Source organism: Nanorana parkeri, unplaced genomic scaffold (assembly GCF_000935625.1).
Source record: "Nanorana parkeri isolate BGI_ZX_2015 unplaced genomic scaffold, ASM93562v1 scaffold914, whole genome shotgun sequence".
In the NCBI taxonomy this organism is placed as follows: domain Eukaryota; kingdom Metazoa; phylum Chordata; class Amphibia; order Anura; family Dicroglossidae; genus Nanorana; species Nanorana parkeri.
This window is the reverse complement of record NW_017307182.1, coordinates 125,171-151,716: the sequence shown is the minus strand read 5'-3', so window position 1 is coordinate 151,716 and position 26,546 is coordinate 125,171. Positions and strand designations below refer to the sequence as shown.

Sequence of the window (26,546 nt, the reverse complement as noted above, 5' to 3'; positions counted from 1 at the left end):
AACATTTTTAATTTTTAGGCTTTAGGCCTAATAAAACCTTCATATAAAACGAAGAAAGCCTGCAATACGAGTCATAAAAATGTGCACATGTATACATCACATAATTACCACAATAAATGCTAATCACTTACAAAGGTGGAAATGGACTTAATAGAATTAGAAAATCTTTGGCAGCTAAAACAGTAAACATAATGGGGGAATTTATCAAAACTGGAGCAGACAGAATCTGGAGCAGTTGCCTAGGGCAACCAATAAGCATTTCTCTTCAGTTTGCTCAGGTAAGATTTGAAAATGAGACAGAAAAGCTGATTGCAAATCTGCTCCAGATTTTGTCTGCTCCAGTTTTGATAAATTCCTCCCACTGTATATGTATTTCAACTGCGTATTTAGCCATTTTCCTGCAGTTACACCTAAAGGAAAAAATCCAAGCAGGTAAAACATGTGTTATCAAAATTATGACGAACTCTAGTTTAGCTATAAAAACTTACACTTACCCTTGGATCAATGATAAGGTAAGTCTTAATGTTCATTTCCTGAAGATAAGGATCTCTTAATTCCCCATGTCCTTCTTCCACATTGTAAGCTCCATTCAAGTGTTTCAGTGTTGCTTCTGTGATGTGGACCCGACTAACAAAACAAGAAAAATGCCATATTTTCAAAAATAATGTGCCAACTGCACCTTATATTTTCCTTATAAAGCGGTGTCCAAAACTAGCCCATATGTAAGGGCTATATATGGGATTTACACAGCAGCAATACTATAACTGAACCTTGTTTCTTGCTAAAGACTATATTATTGTATATCATGCACTTGTATATCTTTCAATTAATTACACACAGTAGAAGTTAATATTTTTTGGTCTATTGTTTCCCATTTCCAGAGTTAACGATTCATAAAAATAGTACAGCATCAGCCTTTGTCTAACAGACTCGGTTTAAGGAGAAAAGTCATATTTAGTAGTCAATCAAATAGGCGTGTGTGACTGGAGATAACACCCAAGAGTCTGTATTATAATGGTAGACTTATTATACTTCATATGCACTAATATTGAGTACTGAGCTTTACTCAATATTATAATTAATGTGCAAATAATAGTTTGCTACACTAAGCTCTGCATTTCAAAGTGAAAATATAAAGAGAATTAAAACATGTAAATATAATTTAATTTGCACTGCACTGAAACATATCAGATAGTGGAGATATAAAGAATACATTGTATACAGAGCTGCTGGATGATAACTTTGGTAAAGTTAGGGGAACATTTTATTTTACAAATATCAAAACCTGCTTCTGTTCCTGGTAAATATTGGCATGCAGCACTGCTTCCTATAGCAAAAAGGATAACAGTCAACAGGCTTCAAAGTAGGTATTGCTGCTTGTCTGGTGTTCTAGATGATGAATAAACCATGGAATTCAATGGAGTCCAACAAAAGATTTTCTTCTTTATTACCAATGTTGTAATTAATGTGTAACATTTCTAAATGACACCCCTAACAAATCATGTCAATGTAAAACTAAGAAAATATTGCATCTCTGTGATGTTTCTTCCTGATGTTTGGATAGATATGTTGACGGAAACAAATGGCACCAGCGGGAACCAAGCTCAGAAATGGTAGCTGAAATATGACATGTTATGTTATTACACCCTCCAGCAGAAAGAACAGAAAATGAATAAGTCATTTACCTAACATGCTCACATTATGCACATTATACTGGATAAGCAGGCAGTTGGGATGAAGCTAACAGTGTGTATAGTCACAATGGTAAATGGTAAGAGCAAAAAAAGATCTGATACACACCTACTGAACAGGACAGTAACAATTCTAACTTCGAAATGTGACACTAAATCAAGTTAGACACAGTTTTAAGCACTGTCATGGCACTGACATTTAACAAAAGAGCAGTGAGAACCACTTGTATCCAGTTCTCAGTTCCCAAACCAGTCAGCCATATCATTGTTCCTCTGACTATTAAAACTGGATTTCAGGCATACATTACAAACATTTCATTCATCATTAAAGCTATTTTTGAACAAACTGAGTATAAGTAACATATTAGCTTCCAGGGATCACTCAAATCCCTCTGGACACCGAGTTGGAGGGGGAGGACCTCTGCTGCCTTTTCTGGTGTCTCCTATTTGTAAATACCTAGTTACTAGGGACAACATATCAGAATAAAACCCTGTCCATGTTTGCTTCAAAAGTACAACCACAGCAACTAATAAGTATAAACCCACATTCTATTAGCTGGCCTGATTATTTCACCTGTCAGTATGACACACATATAATGTAAGCTTTTAATATTTTGGATGTAGGGACATATGACAGCAACATGCATGTAAATGGCATGTTAGCAAGACAAACAACAAGCAGGCCTTTCCTTATAATAAGCAAGCCTGAGGCTGTTGCATCAGTCGGCATTCATTGGGTCACATGGGGGGAGGGCATAGGCAGGCAGAGCAGCATGGTCGCTCTGCTGCACAATATTTGCAGTGTGCTGGCTGCCCTTTTACAGCCAGAGTGTCCCAGGTTGCTAAGAGCCAGTCGGAGGTGTGTAAGGACCATACCCATTTCTGCGCCCATCTTTTAGCAGCCTGGGATGCTCTTGCCAGCTGCTGGCAACCAGTGACGTTAGTGAGCTGGGCTGGACACCAGCCAGAGCTGGAGCCAGAGCGGGCAGGTGAGATGATCCACCCCCCACCCCCACCAGCAACCTCCCCAGGTGGTGAATAGGCTACAGACACCCCTGCCAACAAGTACAATTTTACTCACTCTGTGTCATGTATCAAAGCAATAATACTAAAGCTATCCATTTACATACTACAATCTGATTGTACAGTCTTAGCTTGCAGAATCACCTTTAGATTTGCTAACATCTATGGGGTGCAAGGGACCACCTAAACAATCTAATCAATTGATGATATCTAACGGAAGTAGCAAAAATCTGATTTTACAAATGTGGCGAACTATCAACATTTCCCCACACTCACAAAATAGAATCAGACTGTCAGATCTACGTAAGTATAACCTGTAAGTTTGCATCTGATTGGAAGCATTGGGGAAATAAGAGTTATTAGGAGCAAATATTTTACATCACTGCTTCAATACATTCTCAAGGATTATTTTACCCTGGTACTCCTGCAGATTCCATACGATTAGCCAAGGAAACATCATGTGACCAAACATCAAACTGCCACTTTCGCAGCCCTATGACGCCACAAAGAACATTTCCAGAATGCACTCCAACCCTCATGTTAATGTCTGCTCCAGTGGCTTCTCTCACTTGCCTAAAAAGAACAACAAACAGCACATAATCAGGAAAAATCCTACAAGAAGCATGCACTGTAGATACAGCATCTAATGATATACTGTCACAGGTATCATTTATTTATTTATTATTTATATCATTGTTACAAATCACAGAACAGTTGGAAGTGCTGTGTAACTCAACACTCAAAAGATCAACATTCAGCTTTTTTACTGCTCTGAAAAATGCTTTTGTCTTAAAGGCTCAATATAATGGTAGTATGTCACTTTCAAACTGTGTTGTCTTGAGTACATCAAACTATTGGTTGCTATGGCGTAATGTTTGACTTATACTTAATAACATCCTAAATAGTCTACGGCAACAGGATCAAGTTATTTCCTTTAAAGTATTAACAGGTAAAACTATATGCCAAAAAACAAAATCAAATAGATTTTTTTTCAGATTTTAATAATATTTAGGTTTAGCTGGAAATGCGTAGATTTCTTCTAATCCCTCCATGTAGTAACATTGAGTATCCATCGCTATTACAACCCTCTTGTGAGCGCTGCACTGCTGACTGACTCTTAAATACAACCGAACCCATATAGCACCACTGGGCTTAATGGATGCATCTGTAATAGCAGGTCTCACCAGCAGATGGTACTGCTGGAGAAATAACTAATATTTTGGAGTAAACATGAGTGACCCTATTCATAATCTGTGATATGACAAAATGTCTTTGGATCAGTAGATTTATATATTCATATATTAACTCTCAATGTAACTTCCGTGTTGCATTCTCACACATGGTTTCGCAGATTTTTTCCAACTCTCTCCATTCCCATATATTAAGCTCTTATTCACAGGGTTAAAATACACTGGGTTATTGTTGGCATCTGCTAGATATTGTAGGGTTCTGTTATATATGGAACCATCTTCTTTAAGATCACATTTTCTTATTTTTTTCACAGACTTAAATAAAACAACCCGCATGGCAGGATTTCTCCCTACCAGAGTCCAGTATTCATTTTATTTTATCTTGATTTGTGTCCTCTTTCCATGGTTTCTCAAGTATGTGAAGACCTTTAGCACACATAGGAAGTTAGAATAAAATGTCCCTAACCTGTGACCTATCCCTAACAATAAAGCAGGCTCTAACCAACTCACTTTTAATCCTTAAAGCAACCCTGCTACTATTGTAAACAATGTTAAAAAGTCCAAGAGAGTTGGATGCTAACATTCCCTGCTGAGTTCAGTAGTTTCCTTTGGCAGCCCTTGGGTCAATGCAGGACATATTAATAGCATAGAGGTTGGTGGAAGGAACCATAATGCATTGCACAGGACCAGCGATTTGACAGACCCATGAGTGTGCTGTATGCTGAAGCTCTTTGAACAAGATTATCTGATCAACTAAGAGACTGGCAGAACAGGCAACCTTAACCCACTACCCATTGAACATAAACATAGCTTAACTTCACCCCTAAACTAATCCCCAACAATTATTAACCACTAAAGGTAAATGTTTTTGGCATCCAGCTTCAGGTTTCAGGCACCTGATACAATGCAGTGGAAATTTCAAGCGGACCTTGCATTTTAATAAGTGGAAATCCATTTTAGGTCATTGTTTCTGTCAATATGCATGTGAACATACTTAATTGCATCACACATGTCCAGCCCCATCTTGACACAGTTTTTAGCATTGTTGGGTAAAGACACTGGCAGACCAGAGACACAGTAATAACAGTCTCCTAAAATCTTGATCCTCATGCATTCATTTTCCTGTTAAGAAAAGAGAACAATTATTAGGATTTCAGTGTTGAAATTACAGCATTTTACATAGAAATCTAAGCTGTAAAGTTGATGTTGTGAACAACCTGGACAACAAACAGCAAATAAAAACATACTAGAATTCAGTGATAAAGAATTTAAATAAAATGATACAGTGTAAATAATGTACAAACACTTGTTTTCAATATAAAAATATTTTTGCCTTCTCAAAAACTACACCTATTAGACAAACACAAATATCATAAAACCATACATTGCTACTGTCCACTAACAAATAATAAATCATATTTGCCACTATGTACTGTAAAAATGTATGTACAGTAAAAAAAACAAAACAAAAATATAATACACCATTTATAACAATGATTTAGCTACTATGGTTTCATGCTATGATATAATTCACAAAAGGTGGCTGTTACCTTTAATTCCAAACTTTTACTTTTGGAAGAATAAATAATTTAACCCATTTTTTTTTTACTGCAATATTTGTGTTATTACTTTAAGTGTGAATAAATTGATTTACCCTTTTGTACTTTATCTGACCATTTGTTTTCATTAGCCTGTTTAATGTGTGGGTGTTTTGTGTTTAGTCTAATTCAGTCAACATCTCAAGTTAATTTGTTTTCAGAATTATTTCCTGAAGCATTGTTTAAACTATGAGTGAGTTGCAACCCTGACTCCTATTTTATCCTGAATTAGCCTGGTAATATCCTGTCATGTTAAATGTGCTGTAGTTGTAAATATAATTGCAAGTGAATTTTATGGGAAGGAAATGGAACAAATACCACCCACAGGAGGGAAGCCATACCACACTAATCTTTACTGGAGAAAAAATTGCATATGAAGGTTTTTTTTTAACCTGCATACAGAAAATAGACTTCAGCAACGCAAACATTGTAAAAAGAAGTCTAAACGGAAAAAGAGAAACGTTATTTATTTAAGTAGGAATGATTCCAATTATTTCAGAGAACATTGGATGTAACAAAGGTCTCAATTTAGAAGCAAGTCAAAAAGAACTAATGTTTTGGAAAAGTGTATTGATATTAACAATACAAATGTTATTATAATTATTATTGCCATTTACTATGACAAAAGGTTTGCAGACAGGCCAGCATTGATACAAAAATAATTTGGGAATTTTCTTCAAAACCATATGGGGCTGGGACAACAAGATGTGTATTATTGGAATACATTCAAAATCAAACAACAGGGGTGCAGAGAAGCACTGATGGCAAGTGTTCCTCTTGGTAGTGGCAAAACCCGGTTGTTTAAACACAAATATGTTTACTGTATCTAGGTAATTTAAGCTACATCATTTTCAACCATTATATTCTGGAACCCAAACTCTTTACATGTCACACTTGTATCGAACATTTTCAAATGCAAGACAGCTTGAGCAGTTTGCTCAGGAAGAGTGGGTCAAACTACCTATTGGCAGGTGCAAAAGTCCCGGTGAGCGCTGTAGAAAGTGCATGTTTGCAGTGATTGCCTCTAAAGGTTCTGCAACAAAATATTAGGTTAAGGGCCCCATCATTTTTGTTCATGCCATGTCAAATATTAAGTTCAATCAAAAATTAAAAGTAAAGTTTGATATTGAAAGATGATTTTTTTAAAGATGTTATAAATACGGAATAATCAATAGTGGATGCCAATTATTTTGGTCATTCTCAAGTTATTTCATTAATTTGTGGGTTCTTGTTTTCTGGAAGGATACCAACACATTTGTCCATGTCTGTATATTCTTTAACTTTTGTTCCAGTCTGTCTGTTTTTTACAATATGGCATTTTTACATGGAGCAGCATGGGGCTACCTAATAAGTGGACCCTGCATTTTGATGCAAAGTCCACTTTAAAAAGGAAATATCACTCATCTATTAACGCTTGAACGTTTAGCACTAAACAGTAGTATAGTAAATGTATGACCAAAGAATAACATTCACCAACCCACCAGCAGTGTCCGAACTATGGAACTTTCATAAATTGTGGTTATTATGGATCTGAACTGCCAAGGTAGAAGATTGGTTGTTCCATAATTCATTAGAAATTAAAAAAACAAATGCACAGAGTACATAATATTTAACAAATATAAAAAACTGAAACCAAAACGTATTCTACTGGTTAGAAATTAATTCTCAGATTGAGAAAACAGTATCGAAATGTCAATTTTTCTTGCTCTGTTATGATCCAACAAGGTAACCTCACATACCTTCATGACCATGGTATAAAGTTGCATCAGATTCTATTATATTAGACAATACAAACTATGCTTTGGCTGTGGACTGTTATAGCAGATGTTTTAAATGCCATTAAAATTTCTGTTACATATACTGAACTAGGAGATTTAAATCTTTATTTTTGGACAGAATTCCAGAAGGCTTTGGGGTTGATTAACTAAAGAAAAATAGGCTGTTCACTTGGCAAGGGAATTTTCCCTTAGTTTAGTGAATGTGGTGAAAATTCACTTTGCACAAAATACCCTTGATTGGATGATGGAAGTCAGCAGAGCTTTACCTAATTTACTGAGATGAGAGAAAATTCCCTTGCAAAATTAAAATTTCCTAGCAAAATAAACAGCCTATTTCCCTTACGTAAGTCAACCTGTCGCGTCAGATCATGGCTCTTAATTATAGAACCTGAAAAGTTTACCAAAAGCTAAGATTTCCAGCCCACAACTACCTAACTATCCACTGTCAAACATGCAGATTGAATGGACTGATTGGACTGTCAAACATTTGCTCTTAATTGCAAAGCAGAATGGAAAAGAACTGTATACTTTTCGCAACAGAGCACTGGAAAACATTTATTAATTTTATATCATACCAAGCTCAGCTACTAATGAGCCAATGGCTGACATGATGATAGGCAGCCAGCTGCAACTCTTTTTATTTTACAGGCAGGAGATCTGAACCATAAATAAACTACTGTTTCCTCAGGTACATTCTAAATTACAAGCTCCTGGATTTTACCTGGTACAAACTGCAGACAGTGATGTGTGCAGAAGGGGAGAAGATGATGGGTAAAAAATAAACCCATCCCTACATTTGAAATGAGTAAAGAAGGACAACCTGCTAAGTGAAGAGAATCTGGTGGATAGACCAGATCTTATCGATCTACTTAGCGAGTACCAGAAGCAAAATTTGATTCTCCAAAACACTACTGTACAATATACTGTGCTGTATAATGTGGTTAATAGCTATGTCATAATGATCTCTATGCATTTTCCCTACTTAGAAGGTTCTTTTAAAAGAACACACTACGGTGAACACTAGAAGCAGCCATTGTCATCTGGGTCTTTGCATCAGTGCAGCACAGCCATAAGCTCATGAGTATGTGACCTGGTTTTCGCATGACATACTGTACGTAAATTTCTGTACTTAGTTGGGAAATATAGTTCAAGTACACTCTGATTTGCCATTGAAAGCAATTGTTTGACAATTTAAGCAGTGTTTTTCTTTCCAATCTGCCTGTTTGACTGTGGATCGTTGAACCAAAATACATACGCTAAAAATCTTAGGCTTAGTATTCAAATTCTGTGGTCTGACACCAAGGGGTTGATTTACTAACCTTATAAACACGCCATGAACAAGTATACACCTCTGTAGTGTGTTCCCTCCCAGTATGATCTATTGGTGGAATCTAGACACCTTTGTAGTGTGTACACACCCAGCAGGTGTGTTGTGCAAAGCCCTCCATGAATTGCAAGGTGATGTTGTGTAAATTAGCTCTACATTGTGTTGCTTGCGTTGATGAATGCAGGAATGTAAATGCATGAGCTAACCATTTTTGTCTAAACTGTGAAGCAGCATTATATATGAATCATGTGCATGGTTTTTCCATATATGGCATTAGTGGAAATATGCTTTTAGAGACTTTTTGGTTGATAAATACGTTTTGCTGTGTAAAAATCACACGCACCTAGTGCGTGCGTGTGTTTAGCTTAGTAAATCACCCCCCAAGTCTTCTGGAATTTTATGTCTAGAAAAAAAAGCTTTCAGTTTCTCCATTGATTGAATGTAACTGTGTTTTTAAAGGTTCCATTACTGATGTTGATTTGTTCAATCTGACAGCATAATTTAAAAACATTTTTTTCCAGTTTTAACATAATAGGCAAGGGGTTAGAACCTCTGCCAGGTTTTAAATTGTTGTCTTTGTCCCCACTGATGAGATTCATCCTCCGTTCTGGTGACAACCGCCACTGGGACTGAAAGTGAGAGAAATCTAAAATTTCAAGCCATCATCTGAACAGAAATAGACAAAAAATATTCCAGTGGGTACACTTGTTCCAAAGACAATCATTTAAAATAATATTTCCCTCACTTTGGAGATATTTACTCTCGCTTCCTGTTTTTACAGGTTAGAAAGTGGAATAAAGAAGGGAATCTCCCTAATGGGATTTTGAACAGGATTTTGAACATACTCTCTAGGCACAAATAGAAAAAAAAACATTGGTTTAGAAATACTTTATTGTTTCGGCATCCTGATTAAGGTTGTGGCTGCTGCCACTTAGTTATTCTTGTTAGTTGTTAAATATACATATACACACACAGAATATATACACACACACATACACACACACACACACACACATAAACACACTGTTAATGCAGCAAGCATGTCTTCTGTGTCCTGGCTATCAGCAGATACAAGCACAGAAAACATTACATTACAATATTATATGTTTAATTAAACATACAGTATCATTTATGTCCCTCATTTAATGGCAAATAAATTCAATTTAACCCACAGTTTAAAGACATGTGTTCAGCCAGTAATGCAATATCCTCAAAATTAAATTATAAAGCAGTGCTTCACCTTTGCTATTTGGTCAAACTTTCCAAACAACTCATTCAACATAACAACGAGTTCTTTGGGTGAGCAGTCACTGGCAAGTCGAGTGAATCCCACGATATCTGCATAGAGGATGCTACACAAAGATAGAAGAACCAGATATTAGTGAACGTGTAGACAAAAACAACAGTCAGAAGATTCAATAACTACAAAATTGTTCTTAAAAATGTTTGTAGAACTTACATAATGAAACTGGACGAGCATGTCTGTTTATGCCCTGTGCAGACACCACCAGCATCAGACTTGTCTCTAATGAACAGTAGTGATTGTCCAGGAAAACCATACCAGACTATTGATTCTGCTCCCAATGCCAATCAGTAGAGCAGTGTCCGCAGAGGCTTGGGTTGGCCCACATAAATCTGACCATTATTGACTGGATCATGTGATGATTATCTTAAGTCAATGGGTAATTTAAGCCCACATTCACACCATCTTACCTGAAGCACAACATCACTCAATATGAAGAATTCCATTATTTTCGATGGTGCCTGTTCACACCAGCTTCGTTGCTTGAAGCATTAAAAGCACATGGGCTTCTTTTGTGGCGGAATCATGCTTTTTTGATCCCACAGAGTTCAAGTAGAGCAAATGACTGATATATGCACATACCGCACATTTTTTTTTGCCCAAAAACTATTTTCCATTGGTTAAAACAGAAAAGCTAGTGGGGGAAAATACTGGAAAAAACATGCAAAAACGCTTCTAAATCACCTAAAATACTTTCATCTTAGGTGTGAATGGGGGTTAATATGTCCTAAAACCTGTAAAGTTAATATTTTACATACCTGACATTCTGATGCCGCTTCACGTACAGACTGTGGAAGTTTTTGTCTGGTTGATGAATGTCATTGGTTTCCTTTAGTCGGTCCTGAATAGCTAACTTCATTTCCATCGAGATATAGACTGGAAGTACAGACAGCAGTAGGCTCTCCTAGGAAGGGTGTCAGGTATGGGAATTACAATGAGTAATGCTTATTTCACAGTATGCATTACTGAGAAATAGTTGTAGGAGTGAAAAGTGGAAAGGAAGAGGAGATGAGAAACAGAAGAACGAAAAAAGAATGAAAAAAGAATTAAGAAACAAGAGTAGATGAAGTGAACATAGTTTTGACAATGCCGATATGTATACAATAATAATAGAGGGTTTGACGAGGAGGGACTTTTTAAGATTTCAAACCTTTTTAATACAAAAGTAATGGGATAAAAATGCTCATGTTACTGATGTTTTATGAATTAGTACATTTATTATTATATCAAGCATAAAGGAGAACTATGGGGTCAGTGTTTTTCCCCATAGTTCTCCTTAGGGTAACGGGAGGACACAAACTAGCGTCCTCCCGTCACCCTAAGCTCAGTATACCGCGAGCTACAGCTCGCGGTATACTGAGACGCCACAGCGGATCCCGACGTAGATGACGGGATCCGCCCAACTGCGTGAGTGACAGCTGGCTCTGCCTATCTAGAGGCAGAGCCAGCTGTACCCGCCCCCTCCCCCATCCGTCCCGCCAGTCAGCGCTGGCAGATCGGAGCGGGGAGAGGGGAATCCAGCCCTCCCCCTGTCACGGCAGAGAGCCGTGACAGGATCGAGAGGTGAGCGAACCTGGTATGTCTTCGCTCACCTCCCGATCTACTGAGCTGACCTGTGACAGTCTCATTGTCACAGGTCGGCTAGAACTATGAGGTGAGTGGAAATCACTCATCTCATAGTTCTCCTTTAAATGTATAGTATCTATTAGATTGTGCATGTATTGTATTTTAGGCATGTTAAACACCCAGTGGTGTATTTTGGTTTTGTGCTGCCCAAGCAGGACTAAACTCTGGCACCCTTCCTAATCTAAATTTGCCCCACCCCTTCCTGTTTAAAGGCACATGGCGTAACCTGTCAGCTGTGTCCAGCTTCTAACATGTTGCGCTATTAGCGTAGTGGGGAAGCCCGCTGTGAATTTAGCTTATCCTGTCAGAAGCTGGATACAGCGGGTGCCTGTTTAAATAGTAACAGGCGCACACTATCACTTCTGCCAGTGTCAGAGAGAGAAGGTGGATTTGGGTAAGGATAATTTTTTTTCCCTTAATGCCTCTACCACATTGGTGTATTTTGCCGCCCCCTAGAAAGTGCCGCCCAGGGCAAATGCTTAGTGTGCCTTGCGGTAGATACCCCTCATTATATACCTGTAAAAGCTTCTGCAAAAGCACTGAGGCTGCCTCTTAAAGGTGATGTCAGCATACCCATCAGACTCAAAGCAGTGAGAATAGAGGTAAGGGGCGGGTCAAACATGATATCAATAAAAAAGTAAATAGAAACTGATTTTATAAAAAACAATCCTCTTTTTAGATTGTGGAAAGGGGTTATGCTGCAAAGTTTTACTTATCTGGTGCCGTGTCATCAGGGGGCTGGCTGCAAGAGACAGCTGGCTCCCAATGATGAAAGGAACTAAGATGGTGGCGCAGAACAATTCATGCTGCAGAAGAGTGGCAGAGTAGAAAAGGACAAAGTAGGATGCCTTGGGCTTGCGAGTGTGTTTTTCCTGCATCAAAGAGCATCTGCCACAGGCGGTGATTTCAGCAAATAATGTGGAATTGTTCAAGAAACTTTTGGACGATTTCTTAAGGGACCGTAATATACAGGGGTACGGGTACTCCTAGAATGAGATCCTAATAGGTTGGACTTGATGGACTAATGTCTTTATTCAACCTCAAATACTATGTAATATGCACTATGTAAAGGTAAGAAGTAAATCGGGGATGATTTTTTTTTAGGGACATGGCTGAAGTTTCTTGTAAAGAAACACTCCAAGAAAAATGTAAATAACCCTTTCTACTGCAACCTCGGATCCAGCCAGCTGTCATAGCGCTCCTTCCAGCCCCTCTCCACCCACTCTGCAGAGATGGTATGTCCTATACCATGTCAGTGTCCTCACATCCTCTACACTGTGTATTGAACGTGATGACTCAGGGACCCAACACCGCTGCAGCAGAGGGGGAGAGATGCTGGAAGGAAAAGTCTAAGAGCAAGCCTGCTCAGAGGTTTGGGTGAGTATATATTTTAGTCGCTAGACCATAACAAGCAGTTAACCCTTGCAGTGTGGGGGTAGCCCCCCTGCAAGCGTTAGGAAAAACATTTCCTGGAATGTTTCTTTCAGCATATCAATTTCAGGATACCGGCAGCTGTATATTAAATACTTGTAAATTATATACTTTTCACATTAAATTTAAAGGAAAGCTTAAACATTTTTGGCTAGAGAAGGATCATCCATAATTATTTTACAGTTTTCTGCTGGTTTAACATTATAATGTATGTACTGTAAACTGTGCTATGCTTGTGTGAGCAATAAACAAAACACACTCTACTATGCTGACATTTGCATTTTTTGATATAAAGTTTCCAAGTAGTTTCCATCCAACCATTTTCCTGGCCTGCCTTTTTCTCTGGAGGGTGGTTTTCTATGGGAAAACATTCAAGAATCCAACCCACATATCCACAACAACCAGGCACTGGAGAGCCACCATGAGTTACATGGCATTATGCTCTTTACCAACAGTAGCAGCTACAAGAAAAGGTAGGCTGGCTGGCAGAGGCAGGTGTTTTTTCTCCGGCTGGTGCTACTATACAACCATGGAAGGTCTTTAAAGGAGAACTATGAGGTGAGTGATTTCCACTCTTCCTCATAGTTAGAGCCGACCTGTGACAAAGAAGCTGTCACAGGTCGGCTCTATCGATCGGAAAGTGAGCAAAAACAGTCCCAGATCCGCTTACTTCCCGATCGTCTCCCTGCAGTGAGCGGTGACTGCCAGTCACCGCTCCCCGCAGGGATTCCCCCCTTCCCTCTCCGATCCTCCAGTGCTGAGTGGAGGAACAGATGGGGGAGGGGTCGGGCACAGCTGGCTCTGCCTCTAGATAGGCAGAGTCAGCTGTCACTCACACAGCTGGGTGGATCTCGACAGTATTGTCGGGATCCATCCCAGCTGCGTTGGTCTCAGTATATCGCGGGCAATAGCCCACAATATACTGAGCTTTGGGTCACAGGAGGAGTTAGTAAGTATGGAAAAACACTTAGCCCATAGTTCTCTTTTAAGTACTGACCTCCTTTGTGCTCCAATTTGACCTGTCATATGACCAGTGCAGAGGGGAGAAAAGAATGCAAGTCCAGAGATATGAGATTCTGTAAAGCGGATTGTTTTTTCTTGGTCCTGATGCCTGTCAGGGGTCTGAAAAAGATGTGCTTCAGGATGGTGCTGGGTTGGCAATTCTCCATCGCTTTTCAGATCTTTGTCAGAGCAGCAGCAGCAAGAACAACCCTTTAACAACAACAACAACATACCTAAAAAGCATTCCCAGTCCAGTGTTCAATAGAGTGAAGTGAAGCAAATGCACCCTGATAGAGGTCTCATAAAATTTAGTGTTATCAGTGATTGAAGGAGAACTATGGGGTCAGGGCTTTTCCCCATAGTTCTCCTTAGGGTAACGGCAGGACACAAATTAGCATCCTCCCATCACCCTAAGCTCAGTATACCGCGAGCTGTAGTTCGCGGTATACTGAGACGCCGCAGCTGAAGCGGATCCCGACAATTATGTCTGGATCTGCCCAGCTGCGTGAGTGACAGCTGTACCTGCCCCCTCCCCCGTCGGTTCCACCAGTCAGTGGGGAGGGGGGAATCCAGTCCCTCCCCTGTCACGGCTCTGTGCCGAGACAGGATCGAGAAGTGAGCGAACACCGGTATGTGTTCGCTCACTTCGCGATCTACTGAGCCGACCTGTGACAGTCTCATTGTCACAGGTCGGCTAGAACTATGAGGTGAGTGAAAAGCACTCACCTCATAGTTCTCCTTTAGGCTGGGTTCCCACCTAGGCGTTCGAAATATGCGTGTATGACGCGCGTTTTGCGGTGCATGTTTTAACCGCGATTTGAAGCCCACAAAACGTGCGTTAAACGTGCGTTTACGAAGGCTATCCGGCTGTATCCTAATGGATACGCACGGAAATACGCCCCAAAGAAGCTCCTGTACTTCTTTGGGCGTAGGGCGTTTTTTCAGCACGTTTCGACACGCTGAAATACGCCCAAGTGAGAACCATGCCCATAGGAAATAATGGGATTTCACTTGCAGGGCGTTTTACAGCGCGCCGATCAGCGCTGTAAAACGCCCAGGTGTGAACCCGGCCTTAATGGTTCTAAAATTATTGCTCTCACTCCGTTTGCGGCGATATGCAACATGTGCGGCGCGTAGGCGCACCTGACGCATATATGCGTGTGTATTAGGGGGGTGCGGACTTAACAAAAATGTTTTACAAAATAAATGTTATGCTTCTATACATACAACTTTATTGCTATTACATGGGGGGCTAAGAAGCCCCCTATGGGATAGCCAATTTAGATGACAGGTCCTCTTTAGGGAGACATCAGGGGTCTCCAAGACCCCTAATGTCACCTAGGGACCTCCAGAGAAGCTGATGAAGCAGAGATCGGCTTCATCAGCTTCTCTAGCTTTAGAGTGACACTGAATGCAGGAAGTGATGTAATCTACATCACTTCCTGCATTCGGGGACTGAGATATCAAAGGGAGTTCGTATACTGAACTCCCTTTGATCTCCTGTCACAGAGCCGTGCCAGTCCCGGCGGCATCGGGTACAGCGGATCTCGGGACCGGCAACAGCATTGACAGCTTCTGATACAAACGATCGAGACGCTCGATCGCTTGACTGTAAAGCTCCTTATGACTACAGTTGGAGGATTGTTGTAGGTGATTGCTAAAGAAATCAGTTTTATTTTGTCTCCAGCAATTGCTTAGAACATTCTTCCTACTGTAGTCACAGGTAAAAAAAACAAATTTTAAAAAAATCTCAAGGTCACTGCACTGCCCAGGAGGTGTTACCACTATGAATATTGATGACATGTCTTTGGCTTTATTCTTTAGAATATTCCTTTTTTTCTTTGCTATGGTCAAGATCAGACTGGCATTTCACTATTTGCAAACGTATTTGAGTTATATGGCTAGTTAATAGTGTAAGAGAGGACGAAAGCTTTATCCCAGATTATCTGAATGGCATCCCACGTATGCAAGGTTTGCAGCCATGTTGTTAAATTCCCCCCAGCAACACTCAACAGTTTGTGCAACAGCAGAGCTGCTGTCAGGTAAGGTGTTCATGTTGGCAATTATGGAAAAGGTGTTGCTTGCTAGTACAGATATTGGTTGAAGCCAGAGTGGGCTGATTTGAAGGGGTTATGCAGACATCTTTGGGGTAGGGGGGTCATTTAAGCAGAATAGCATCACATAACTTTGTCACAAGAGAGTAGGTAATAATTATGTTCAAACGTGATGCTGAAAGTATACCAATGCTTATGAGGTTATCAGAGTGAAATGGTTATGTTTTTTCTCAAGGCAGCCTGTAACTGCAAATGGCACAAGCTAGCTGGTAGCAGGAGCTAAATGTAGTTACTTTGGAGTGTAAATACATTAGATTGTAAGCTACTATGCGGGTTCACGCAGTCTTCAGCCTGTATAAGAGCAGTGTGTTCAGCAAGCTTTAAGTGCCAACTATCACTAAAAAAGCTGCTAACCTGCTTCATCAGGCTTTTACAAGCCTCAAGTAGTGCTGCATACTAAAGCCTGCAAGCAGCTTGTTTAAAGTGACAGCCAGCACTCTCATTAAGATCTGTACTTAACCTGCCCAAACAGCTTATCAGTTCTAAGCTGTAGTGGCTGCAATAAAAATTTTATTCAGACTAAGAACATTTTAGCAAACAGAAAACACCTATTGATTGTGCCAGAATAACAGTATCCTTGTCACTTCCTGTGAGCTAAAAAGACATCACAAACAATGTTATCTCTCTTTTGTAAACTTGAAGTCCCATTAATCCACCATACAATAGAGATGAACAAAGGCAGACATGTTTGAAGTCCAGTCTGTATGACAACCATGACTCCTATCATAGATACACTGAAGGAGTGAGGGTACCCAGCCAGGGATAGTAAGTGTGTTCTTTGCAGGACTATCAGGCTAAAATAAAGGGAAAAAGCCTAAAAAAAGATAACTAGTATGACATCTTCTAAGTCCTGTAGGCTGCAGTATATTAACATTTTGTTTTTGGTAAGCTGCTCAAAGCTTGCTGAAGACTTTGCAAATGTATTGCAAAAGGTTGCTGTGCACACTATTTGAACACAAGCTGAAGCATGTGTTAACAAGACCTTACAGTGTTATGTAATATGACATTTATTTATGGGACATATGCAATGTCATGTTTTTGTTAAAAACATAAGTCAAAAAAAGAAATCAAATATCTTACCTGTTGCCTCTTTTGCATTTCAAGTTTCATCTTTACTCCAATACATTTCACAGTATATCTGTAAAGGTCTCTGGAGGCATCTAGCATGTGGTACTTGTGGAAAGCCCCCATCAGATTTCCACATATGAATATAATAGCATTTGCAATAAGCTGGAAAAAACAGTAAAACAATATACAGAGATAAGTTAACACTCTAAAAACATATGACGTCACTTAAGGTACTCACGTCACTTAAGGTACTCAAAGACATGATTCTTATTCCATAGATTAAGATCCTTATTCCACAGATTATAACAAACACTGCTAGCCAACTATTCTTGGGGAACTTAGCAACAGACCCTGCTGGGTATCTATGGTTGGCCAAAGCAATTTCCCCAACCAATATGACTGGAGCCAAGAAATATTGTATCTTCTTGTTATCTCCACTCTTTTCTTGATAGGTACAATCATTGGTGTGCCTAAAGCTAGAATCAGGGCTACAGCATTTTCTAGTCAGCAATAGTGATGAGCCGAACGCCCCCCTTTTCAGTTTGAATTCGAACATGGAAAGAGTTTGAACTCGAACTCAATACAAGTCTATGGGGGTAGAACTTTGACAATCAATTGACACCATTTTGAAGGCTTATATGCAAGTTGATGGCCATAAAAAAGTGTATGGGGATTCGGGTATTGCCCTGGGGGACAGGATCAATGGAAAAAAAACTTAAAAAATTTAAAGTAGCACTGGTTTTAACATCACTGAAAAATCCCTTTAAATATCATGCCTGGGTGGGTCCCCATAAACTGCCTGTAAAGTGGCACATCTGTACAATGGTCTGGTAGGAATGTTAAGAGGGGCACCATTTAAAAAAAAGTGTGGTGTTCCACCAAAAAGTCATACCAGACCCTTAAGGTCTGGTAGGAATTTTAGGAGGGACTCCATGTAAAAAAAAAGTGTGCGGGGTTCCCCATTAAAGTCATACCAGGCCCTTAAAGTCTGGTAGGAATTTTGAGGAACCCCTCCCACAAAAATGGGGGGTGGGGGGGATGTGGGATCTGCCGCAGAATGGCATTTTGACAGATGCTGTTAACAAACAATTGGACGGAGCTGGCTGTCACTGCTGTTACAGTTGTAACAGGTGAGCCATGATTGGGCAAAGACATCATGACTTTGCCCAATCATGGCTCTAACAGAGTACTGGGGCCTGATTGGGCAAAGTATTGCACCTGACCTGTGGTCAGGTGCAAGGCTTTAGCCAATCAGGGCTCACAAGGCACAGTGCCTTGCGGGCCGCTCGGCAGGCGAATAGCCCGCAAATAGCCCGCTGTTCAAGTCGAACTCACGCTCAACTTTAAAATCAAGCTAATCTCTAGTCAGCAATCTGATTCAGTCTGTATCCAGTAAGACAAGCCCTTACATTACATAGTTGTTGGTAGTTCTAAAGAGGATTTTACAATCAGATTGTAATATATGGAGACAGCATTAGGAAAGCATAGATCTCAGAAGGAGAAATGCCTTCAGAACTGAGGCCAGGGAACCAAAGTGCCTTATACTGGTTTTGCTATAACTGGTTGGACCCTCTAACAAATAGCAATACCTCAAGCTACAATTGTGCAAATGAACGAAAGCAGGAACAAGAAAAAGAGGATACAAGCTCAGCTAATAACCACATCAAACAATAGAAGTCCTTGGTTCATTTTCTAAAAAAAAAAGAAAAGAAAACCTTAAAGGTTCCACCTTGCAGTACTTGGGTACTTGGTTACAATCTCCAAGACACTATCTGCATGAAGTTTGCATGTGCTTGTGTGGGTTTCTCCAGTTTCCTCCCACATTCTAAAGATATGCTGGTAGGTCAACACATGCCTTAGGGGAGTGTAGAACTTGACTTGCTTTTGAGTTGAATAGATGCATTTGGCAACCTTCGCAAGTTGCAATGCTTACCAAAACGTCAGAGGCAAAATCAAAATCATGGCAAAGTGACAGTGATGAAAGTGATCCATGTACTAGACCGTCCACTATTCATGTAAAGAACAGGCATTTGCTTTGCAAAGCCTTTGGAAAGTTTTGATAATGCAAAGCAAATGCCTATTCTTTATGCTCTTGTGAACAAGGCCAGCAGGCTGTCTGTGTGGCTGACAAACTAATTAACAAATGATATAAAAGAAGAAGCAAGAATTTTGTGCATACAGTATCGACTACGCAAAGGATTTTGGGACCACCTGTAGATTGCTAGTATATAAAAACCTCTGGTCTAGTTTGGTTATGTTACGTAATCTCATATTGTAATCAGGTCATATTTTTTTCAACCCCAAACCTTTATTCACATAACAAAAATGCTGACTGTTTTACATGTGAATTTGTGAAGACTGTTCTCTGTAAATCTATTATGGAATTACCACAATGTGCTAACAAGACTAAAGTGCAGAAACATACCTCTAGCTCCCTGGGATCCATTAAACCTGAGGCAAATCATAACACATGTTTTGAAAGCAAAGTCCTAATTGCCACCCATCCACCTCCCTCACTTCAATATTGGCCAGTGGACTCTACATTTAGAAACCACCAGTGAGCTGTGGGAATCAGAACGGAGTTTACTTATGGCAGCCTAACCTGAGATTTGTATAATTGAGTGCCCTGGATTTATCAAGATATCCAGAGATATGTGCAGGCACTAATACTGCATATGTCTGGTTCACAATTCACTCTATAGTATTATTAAACTCTCCAACTTTTATGCATGGAATGCAAAGTAGTCATCCAGGGAAACATTCGCCAGAAAATTGTTAGCTGCATATCAATGCAAAAAAACCCCTACATTTAGTACTCCCTAGTACTGCAGGATCTAGGTCTTCGGGTGCAGCTTTCCCAAAATTTCTGTTGGGGAGCACGGTCCATCAATTAGCTTGGAGGAAGGATGAGGCAGGAGCAGGGGAGAGGGTTGCTGTGAGGATACGAGTTTATATTGACAAACAGAGCATGCAAGCATGCAGCACTCTAGTCACGGCCAGGAGCATGCATGCAAGGGTGGCTACATAGGACCCTGGTAAGGGAAATAGCCACCCTGAAACTGGAAAGTTGGTCCAGGATTGAGTGGACCAGCTAAATCAGGAGGATAACAAAACTTCAACAGCTCAAGAAACAGCATACAAGGTAAGTGTTCACTTCTCCACTAGAAATAAATAAATAAATTAAAGGCTTTAATATCACTTTAAGAACATGGATATGTGATAATAGGTACATTTTAAATAAATGCTTGTGAAACACTGACTAAAAGTATTACAATATCAGTATTTGATTTTCATATTTTCTCCTTCATAAATAGGCAACTCATTATTGATATTGGTGTTTGCTATTCTGTGGATCATGTAGATTGCATTTTGATGAACCATGAATCCTTTGTGGATGTAGCTAAGCAAAATTCAGCCAGTCTTTGAAATGGTCGAATTTAGGAACTGTCCAAGCCCGTTTAAGAAATCTGAATTTCAAAAATGACTCATGATTAATGCCCCCATTGGCTTCTGTCTTAAAGGGATATAAATCTCTTCAAAGCAAGCTGTATAAAACTCAGCACTTAATTACTAAACTACCGTAAGCCTGAAATTCATTTCATTCATGTTACATTCCACACATGAAGAGTGCAGACTCAGCAAAATAATAACACCCTGATTTACAATAGAATGATAGGTAAAGGCAATTTGGTAATATTAAGATTCTGCCTATGTGCCCTATATATACATTTTATAAATACATTTGATAATACAAGAGATATTTAGACACCGTCTAAGAACAAAATTGTAGGCATCTGACTACTAGTTGTATTTGCAAAATCCAAACTACATGTAAAACTTTTTAGAAGCAGGTATTCTTACTTCACAGGGGACAGAGCACTTCCCATTGCCTTTGAGTGCACAATTTTGAATTAAAAAAACATCTTGAAAATCTCAGCTGTAGAGATATGTTCAGGTAAAGTCTATGTTCCTTTGTTATTTTAATATACCAGATAGTCGATGGGCTTAGATTTGCTAGTGCCGCATAGTTATCAGCTTGATATGACTAACTTTAATACTGTGTGCTAAAGCTACTGCAAAATGTTAACCTTGCAGTGGGGCCTTTTATGCAGTGCATGGGTTAAATGCTCTTTTTATCTAGATGATGAATAAAAGAAATTGAATTACTTACCTATTCCTTGCTCCTGCAGGCTTCATCGGCACTATATGATCAGTCCCCCAAACCCTCTTCTCTTTGTGTCCACTGGTCACATCTCTCTGACATCATCACGTACAATGCAGGACCAACAATTCTGTATTAAACGTGAGGACGCAGAGGGCCAACCCACAGCCGAGAAGCATTTAAAAAGAGTAGAAGAGTGCCAGTTGCATGAGGAGCAAGGGATGAGGTATTTCACCTTATTCATCATCCCTTAGACAAAACTACCGCTTAAAACAATACAGTGAAGCAAAGAAGTGGGGAGTTGGCTGCATGAAAGTCATATTTGCTAAAGACATATTCTTGGTTGCACATTAGTATTCCCTCGTACAAGGCAAGTTATAGGTCTGCAAGCTGGAAATAATGCATTTGACGGCAGACATCTTATTTCAGCAGTTTGTTTAGCAGGAAGGTCACATGGCAGTAGTAAAATGCAGTGCATACGCGAAAACTGTTTGGATATTTGTATTTGGTCAATAACAAAAATATGAAAAAAACAAATCGTAAAAATATGAAAGCCACATACAATATTTTACAGTAAACACTGCAAAAACATTTTAAAATGAGTGTCCATTGAAAATACATCATTATTTCTCTTTAACCTATTGTTAAAATACTACACAAATGACAACACTGTAGAAAACGTGGTTGCTTTATGTTTCCAGAAGTCTCAACCTGTAGCTAGTGGTTGTTCCTGGTTTGTGTGCAGTGTTAACTCCCTGTATCCAGGGTAACTCCCTTAATCAATTAGTTATTCCCTGTGCATGTTGGTTGTACGTCCAGCAGTTGCTCCCACTGTCCAAGGGCTGCATTTTTCCCAGTGCTTATTTTCTACATCCCATGGTTGCTACATTCCATGTGTCCAGTGGTAGGTATTCTTGTTTTCTGTGGCCAATTTTCTGTCCGCACATTCCCTCTCCTTTCCTTCCCATGCAGTATGTATTGTTCCCTTTTTCTTAGTAATCATTTAATGTGTAACATTGCATCGATTTCTCCTAAAACTTTATTTTCCTGGGAAGACAATGTTGAACCACAATGGCCAGAATGTGAGGTGTGCAACTTCCACAGGTTGCCATCCATTCTTTGTTTTGCATTCTTACTGGGGGGAATTTATAAAAACTGGAGAAGACAAAATCTGGAGCAGTTGCCCATAGCAACCAATCAGGGTCTCTTTTCTGTTTGTTCAGTTAAACTTTGAAAATGAAAGAAAGAAGCTGATAAGTAGCCGTGGGCAACTGCTACAGATTGCCTGCTCCAGTTTTGATAAATTTCTCTCAATGTGAATTCTGGATGAAAATTCCAAAGCTGTAATTTTGTGTAGCTTCAACAACATTTCATGAGCTTTGTCAAGTACTGCAGCTTCTCCTCTATTTCATGTACAGATACACCACTCTTACCATAAGTAGGTGATCAAGACTAAAATTTGTACCTGAGATTTTTGTAATCCTTGTATAGGGAAGGCCTACGTATGGATCAACATCTGTACTGTATGATTTCTTGAAGCCATGTTTGCAGTCTGGCTTGACTGTTGTATTAAGTCCCCGTTCACACCTAATGCTTTTTGGTCCCATAGACTTCAGTGGGAAACTTTGTGAGACAAAATGCACAAAAACACTTGAAACATGCGTTACCAGTAGGGATGTTCAAATACCAGTGCCGATACTTAGCATATTCACAGGAATTTAAGACCTAGCGGATTTCTGTAATATAAGACCTACCACCGAACTAGGTCTTATTTTCGGGGTAGGTCTTATATTACAGAAATCCCCGAAGATAGCGCTAGGTCTTACTTTCGGGGTAGGTCTTACTTTCGGGGAAACACGGTATATTATGCAAAAAATGGCTATTTTCCAATGCTCTGGAAAGTTAATGGTCAAGTATAGCTTCAGTTTTTTGTTTCTATTCCCTCCAGTTTTCACTAACATTTCTAGAAAATATCAAAGAAGGAGGTTGAAACTGTTTATTAAGTCACTTTCTATCGCCATAAAATCGTTACAGGTGACTAACAGGTCTGTTGTCCTCTTCTTTCAGATTTCTGGCTGCAGCTGTAACACAGTTCTGTCAACATGCTATGGCATGTTCTTGCCTTTCCATAAAACCCATTTGTAGTATGGGCATGACAGGAAAGCTGAAGTATGTGGAATCTTGCCACCCATCGAACGCAGAGAAACTGGAATTGTGGTCTGAAATGATCCCTTTAAATAAAGGCTTTTATAAAAGCACAGAGAAATGACAAGACATCATGAAGACTTCTAACCTAGCAGTTTCTAGTGTCACTACAATATTGGAACTACAGGACATATAATTTCCTAAAATATAAAGGCAGCACAATTCAGAACAAAAACAGCCACATTTTACGGCCCTTTCCCACCTTTTTGTGCATTAAGGTGCTCTGCTTTAAGGCAGCAAACCTTCAAGTGTATTTCCACTGTTGCTGCAAAATTGGGATGAGACCTACTTTACATTTGCTAATGTTCTCATTCACATAGCATAACTTTTGTATTTAAACATTGCAGCTTACCCCGATGATGTTTCTGCACACTCCAGAACTGAAAAATCCTGCTTAGTTCTCACTGTCTAGGTTTGGGGAAGGGGCTTGTTTCAAATGAATCCTGTGTGTGCTGTGCTGACAGATTTCATTATTACTTGAAAAGTAGATGAGCAGGACTGTCTGATCTAACAAAGGGTTAAAGACCTTTACATTGGGGGAGTTATCAAAACTGGACCAGACAAAATCTGGAGCAAAATCTGTCTCATTGTCAAATCTTACCTGAGCAAACTGAAGAGATATGCGGATTGGGCAAGTGCTCCATAATCAGTCAGCTCCAGTTTTGATAAATTCCCCCCATTTTATGTTAATAAACTTTTAAAAACTGTCCCTCAGTCAGTCCCTTATCAGCTCACAAGCATATATTCTAACCACTAGAAGATGCCTGTAGAGTCTCATGTATAATTCTGCTTCAAACAAACAAACAGCTAAAAAGGTGATTTTGTAATTATTATTTTCTGGTACGCTGTATGAAAGGGAACAAAAACATATGGGAGGTGGGGGGGGGTTCTTGAATCTGGCTGCAAAAGTGGAAATAGCGTTTAAAGTAGAAGAAAAACCTTTAAAACAAAAATTTACCTGCAGGTAGGGTCTTTTGGTAAAAGAGAATTTATAAAATCACTTTTGCCAAAAAACATTTACTTATCTGCTTTTTTTGAATCTGTACACTGACAGCAGCAGTACAGAGTACAGTTGCTGCCCATTGGAGCTGGGTGCTGAGATAATGTCACTCTAGCGCACATCATCAGTGCCTGCTCAATGGGCAAATCAAGAAGATGTCGGACCTGGAAGCAAAGGTAAATAACATAGTCCTGGCAGAGACAGAGATATGTTGGGAGCTTGGACCTCACATCGCATACCAAGAGGTAATTTTTTAATATTGTACTAATATGATATGCATTCTTGCATGCTGGCCATCCTCACCACAATTTAATTCCACTTTAACACACAAGAAACAAGACCTGTGTTTTTTTGGCAATGCAGCTAACAACACATCCACAATGTGACCGTAATGGGACTCTGATCTTTATAGTCCTAAGCACTAATTACCTAAGTGAGGTCTCAGGCTTACTCTCAATCTTTTTATGGCTACCCCTAATAAAAGCCAACCAAGCATGATTGCAGATCACTAATAAATTAGCATCTGACAGAACTAGGTAAACACAAGAGGGTCTGGCAAGGATCCCATGTGAACTCACATTCATCCTGAGCCATAAACTGAAGTCACCACCAAATTCAAAAATCATAAATGAATCGGAGAGTGACATTCTAAAATAAGCTGCATAAATAATTGTGTCTCGTCAAGCGAGATCCACACATATCACTCATAGGTGGATTACGATGGTCATAGGCCTGACAGGCCGCATTAGCCCTCCTGGGCAAGCCATAATTTACACACCTGACAAGTTTGGTTTCTATCTAAAGCTAATTTCACAATGCACAATAATTTAGGGGTTATCAGACAGTAATAGGTAAGTATATTAAACTATATCATCCTTATGAAATTGACAGGTTGGGAGGAGAAGAGAAGGACATTGTCAAGGCTTAGACCTTAAGCTCACCCTCCCCAGCACTGCCTTATGGGCCGGCTTTGTGACACCCCCTAGAGGACTGACAAAAACATGCTGCAAAGGCAGCTAAGAGGGCTCTCATTGTAACATCAAGAGGAGGCTCTGGTAACATCATAGAAGCTTGTGTAACATCCAAGAAGAGTTCCCCTTTAACCTCAAGCAAGAACCATTCAGATCCATATTCTATGCATTAAAGTGGACTCAGAACTTGTAAACCCAGGACTATGAAGTACTCTCTTTTTATTCCTTTTTATTTTTACTGTTGTTATCTCTGTCTCTTTTGTTGCCATCTTTTTTTGTATATTTTTCCAGCACCGTTTCTTAGGACGTCTGAAGACGCCCGCTCAGATCCAGGAAGTTCCCGCCGGACGTTTTTTTACAACGGCCGGCCGGGAAGTGGTTAAAGGATGATCTTAAAAATGGTTACGTTTAGCTTTACGCACTAAATAAGAACTTAAAATATCCTGGTCTCCATGAAGAGTGCTACTGTATAGTGAAACCTGTCATGTTCCTGTCTGAAAGGACAGTGGTATTAAATGCTTTAAGGTTTTTGAATTGTAACAGCATTTGCTGGGAACAGTCCATGTTTTCGTTAAAACACATGGTGGCAGCTACTGTTGTGTGTAAAGCATTATCTGCAGGTTAACCAACCCTAGTGACGATCACTCTGTCTGCTCGCCTGAGATTGTTGTCCTGCGAGCTGGGAAATCCCTGTGCAGGGTGAGGCTGGGAGTGGCATCGCCATTTCCTTGTGATGGCTCAGTTGGTTCGGCACTGCGTATAGTCACCTGTTATTGACATACAGTGGGTTTGGGCTGGGCCCGTCCATCACAAACAGTATAGCACACCACAATTCACATAGCACGCATTGCGGTGTGATATACTGTGGATGTGTTGTCAGCAACCGTACATGTGTGTTATGGTGCCATTCTAAATGAATTGCGCTGCCAAGCACATAGTATTGTGCACTGCAGTAACCCACACAAAACATGCATTTTACCAGAGATACCAAAACACATGGGTTCAAAGCCAGTCTTAAAGATTTAAATGCAAATGTTGACTAGTGTAAATCACTATT

The 26,546-nt window shown here is 39.7% G+C and overlaps 1 protein-coding gene across 1 annotated transcript in view; it reads right to left on the bottom strand.

The window, feature by feature from the left end:
* ADCY7 (adenylate cyclase 7) overlaps positions 1-26,546 on the bottom strand; it is a 95,688-nt gene that overhangs the window by 25,064 nt on the left and 44,078 nt on the right. The window contains exons 4-9 of the mRNA XM_018566082.1: positions 17,164-17,313; positions 10,669-10,814; positions 9,848-9,959; positions 4,899-5,026; positions 3,129-3,287; positions 495-627 (exon numbers count right to left, since the gene is read on the bottom strand). Coding sequence (XP_018421584.1) covers positions 495-627; positions 3,129-3,287; positions 4,899-5,026; positions 9,848-9,959; positions 10,669-10,814; positions 17,164-17,313 — 828 coding nt within the window. The remainder of the gene's footprint in view (positions 1-494; positions 628-3,128; positions 3,288-4,898; positions 5,027-9,847; positions 9,960-10,668; positions 10,815-17,163; positions 17,314-26,546) is intronic.